At 41.5% G+C, this 1674-nt stretch overlaps 1 protein-coding gene across 1 annotated transcript; it reads right to left on the minus strand.

Moving 5' to 3' along the window:
- Positions 1-31: 31 nt before the first annotated feature.
- On the minus strand, positions 32-1560 carry LOC111665703 (protein kinase C alpha type-like; the record flags this gene model as incomplete). Its single annotated transcript, XM_023420775.1, has 3 exons — positions 32-125; positions 865-999; positions 1404-1560. Coding segments are annotated over 3 exons (386 nt in total), but the record flags the coding sequence as incomplete, so codon positions are not given.
- Positions 1561-1674: the final 114 nt, after the last annotated feature.

Below are 1674 nucleotides of genomic sequence, written 5' to 3' on the forward strand. Positions count from 1 at the left end.
GTGGTGGTGATAATTTAAGTGTGACCCTCACCTCAAATTTCTGCCTCAGTTCCTCATTACCATCATCCTCCTCTGAGATGGGAACATTGTAGTACTCCCCTTCCTCCTGGCACAATAACTTATACCTGGGAGAGGAAAGAAGAAGTGAGGGAAGAGGCAGGGAGAAAGACAGGGAGGAAGAGGATGGAGACATACGGATAAACACGGAGAGAAATGTTGTAAGATAGGAAACTATAGCAGATGAATTGATTTACCTTCCCTTCTTCTACTCAACTTTCATTCATCTTTCATTCATCTTGCCCCACTGGGCACAGGTACAGTTCTTAGCAAAGCAACCGTCTCTATGGCTCTGGTGGATCTAGCACCGGCCTTAGTGTTAGCACAATTCCTGATACGTCTCAGTATATCTGCTTTTATTACCCACCACAAAGTCCCAAAGTCAGCCTACTGTTTAACTGAGAGGGTGCTGTGTTGTGTCGGGAACCTGATATAGAGTCTTTTACTGGACACTAAGAGGCAGAGGAGGCCAGCTTCATAAACTGTCAGCACTAAACTGCTGACCTTTTTGTTTCTATTGATGTATGTTGGGTTTTGCTATTACTAGTTATGACTAACGGGGCCATTAGTGCCTGTAATAGCCATTACCAACAAAATTATAACATTTTTTCATCATGTTTCTTTTTATATAATTCCATAAAACACCACAGGATACAGGATATGAATAGAGAGCCTCAGTATGTATATGTTGAATGAATTTCAAAGCTGCTGGGGCCCCAACTGGAAACTTCACCCTAGTTAATACCACACTGTGCAATTTCATGAGTGTCAATGGTAGTAGTCTATCCTTAAGGAAGTGAGCGTTACCAGCCAGCGACTGGAGCTTTCATGAGCTCTGACACGCCAAAAGACAGAGCTCCCATGAAGTCATTCCTGGTGGTCCGGTCCCAGTCCCACACCTCCACCGACAGCCTGCGGTCCTTATCTGTAGGTTTCAGCTTGCTGTGCAACACAGAGATGGCATTATGATTATTATACAAAAAAATATGTATATATAAACGGCGCTGGTTGTAAAAGACTGCACAGACTATAACATATCATCATTATCATCATTCAATTATTATATAATGAATGACCTTTTTAAGTTACAACTTCAACACTGGTGATAGCAACAGCAGTAGCAGCAGTACCATTCTAAGCAGTGGTAAAAGTGTATCAGTGGTATTATAGTGATGACACGGTATTATAGAGGATACTAAAAGCAGCAGTACAACTAGTTTATACGTCGTTTTTTAATGTACATCTGACATTAAATTCACATTACATTATATTTATTAGGCCATGAACGTTAAAGAATAGACAAAAGTGTACTGTAGGCTGTAGGTGACAACAGCTAATTGACTCACAAAGTAAAGGACTCGTTCCATGTGGGGTTGAGGCTGGAGCGGATGGTTTTGGTCTTCTGCTTGGTCTCGTTTTTGGGGTCTGGTATGAGCTTGAGCTTCACATACGGATCAGACAGGCCGTTGGGGTCCATGGGGATCATGTTCTTGCCTTCACCCACTGAGAAAAAATAAAGAATAGAGAGAAAATATGAATTCGATAGACACATACAACTGCATGCATGTAATTTGAGTGTAATTTTACTGTACATGAGTGACTCTGCAAAAGCAATGC

Source organism: Seriola lalandi, unplaced genomic scaffold, assembly GCF_002814215.2.
Source record: "Seriola lalandi dorsalis isolate HSWRI2012SDOR001 ecotype SW California unplaced genomic scaffold, Sedor1 jcf7180002002377, whole genome shotgun sequence".
Lineage (NCBI taxonomy): Eukaryota > Metazoa > Chordata > Actinopteri > Carangiformes > Carangidae > Seriola > Seriola lalandi.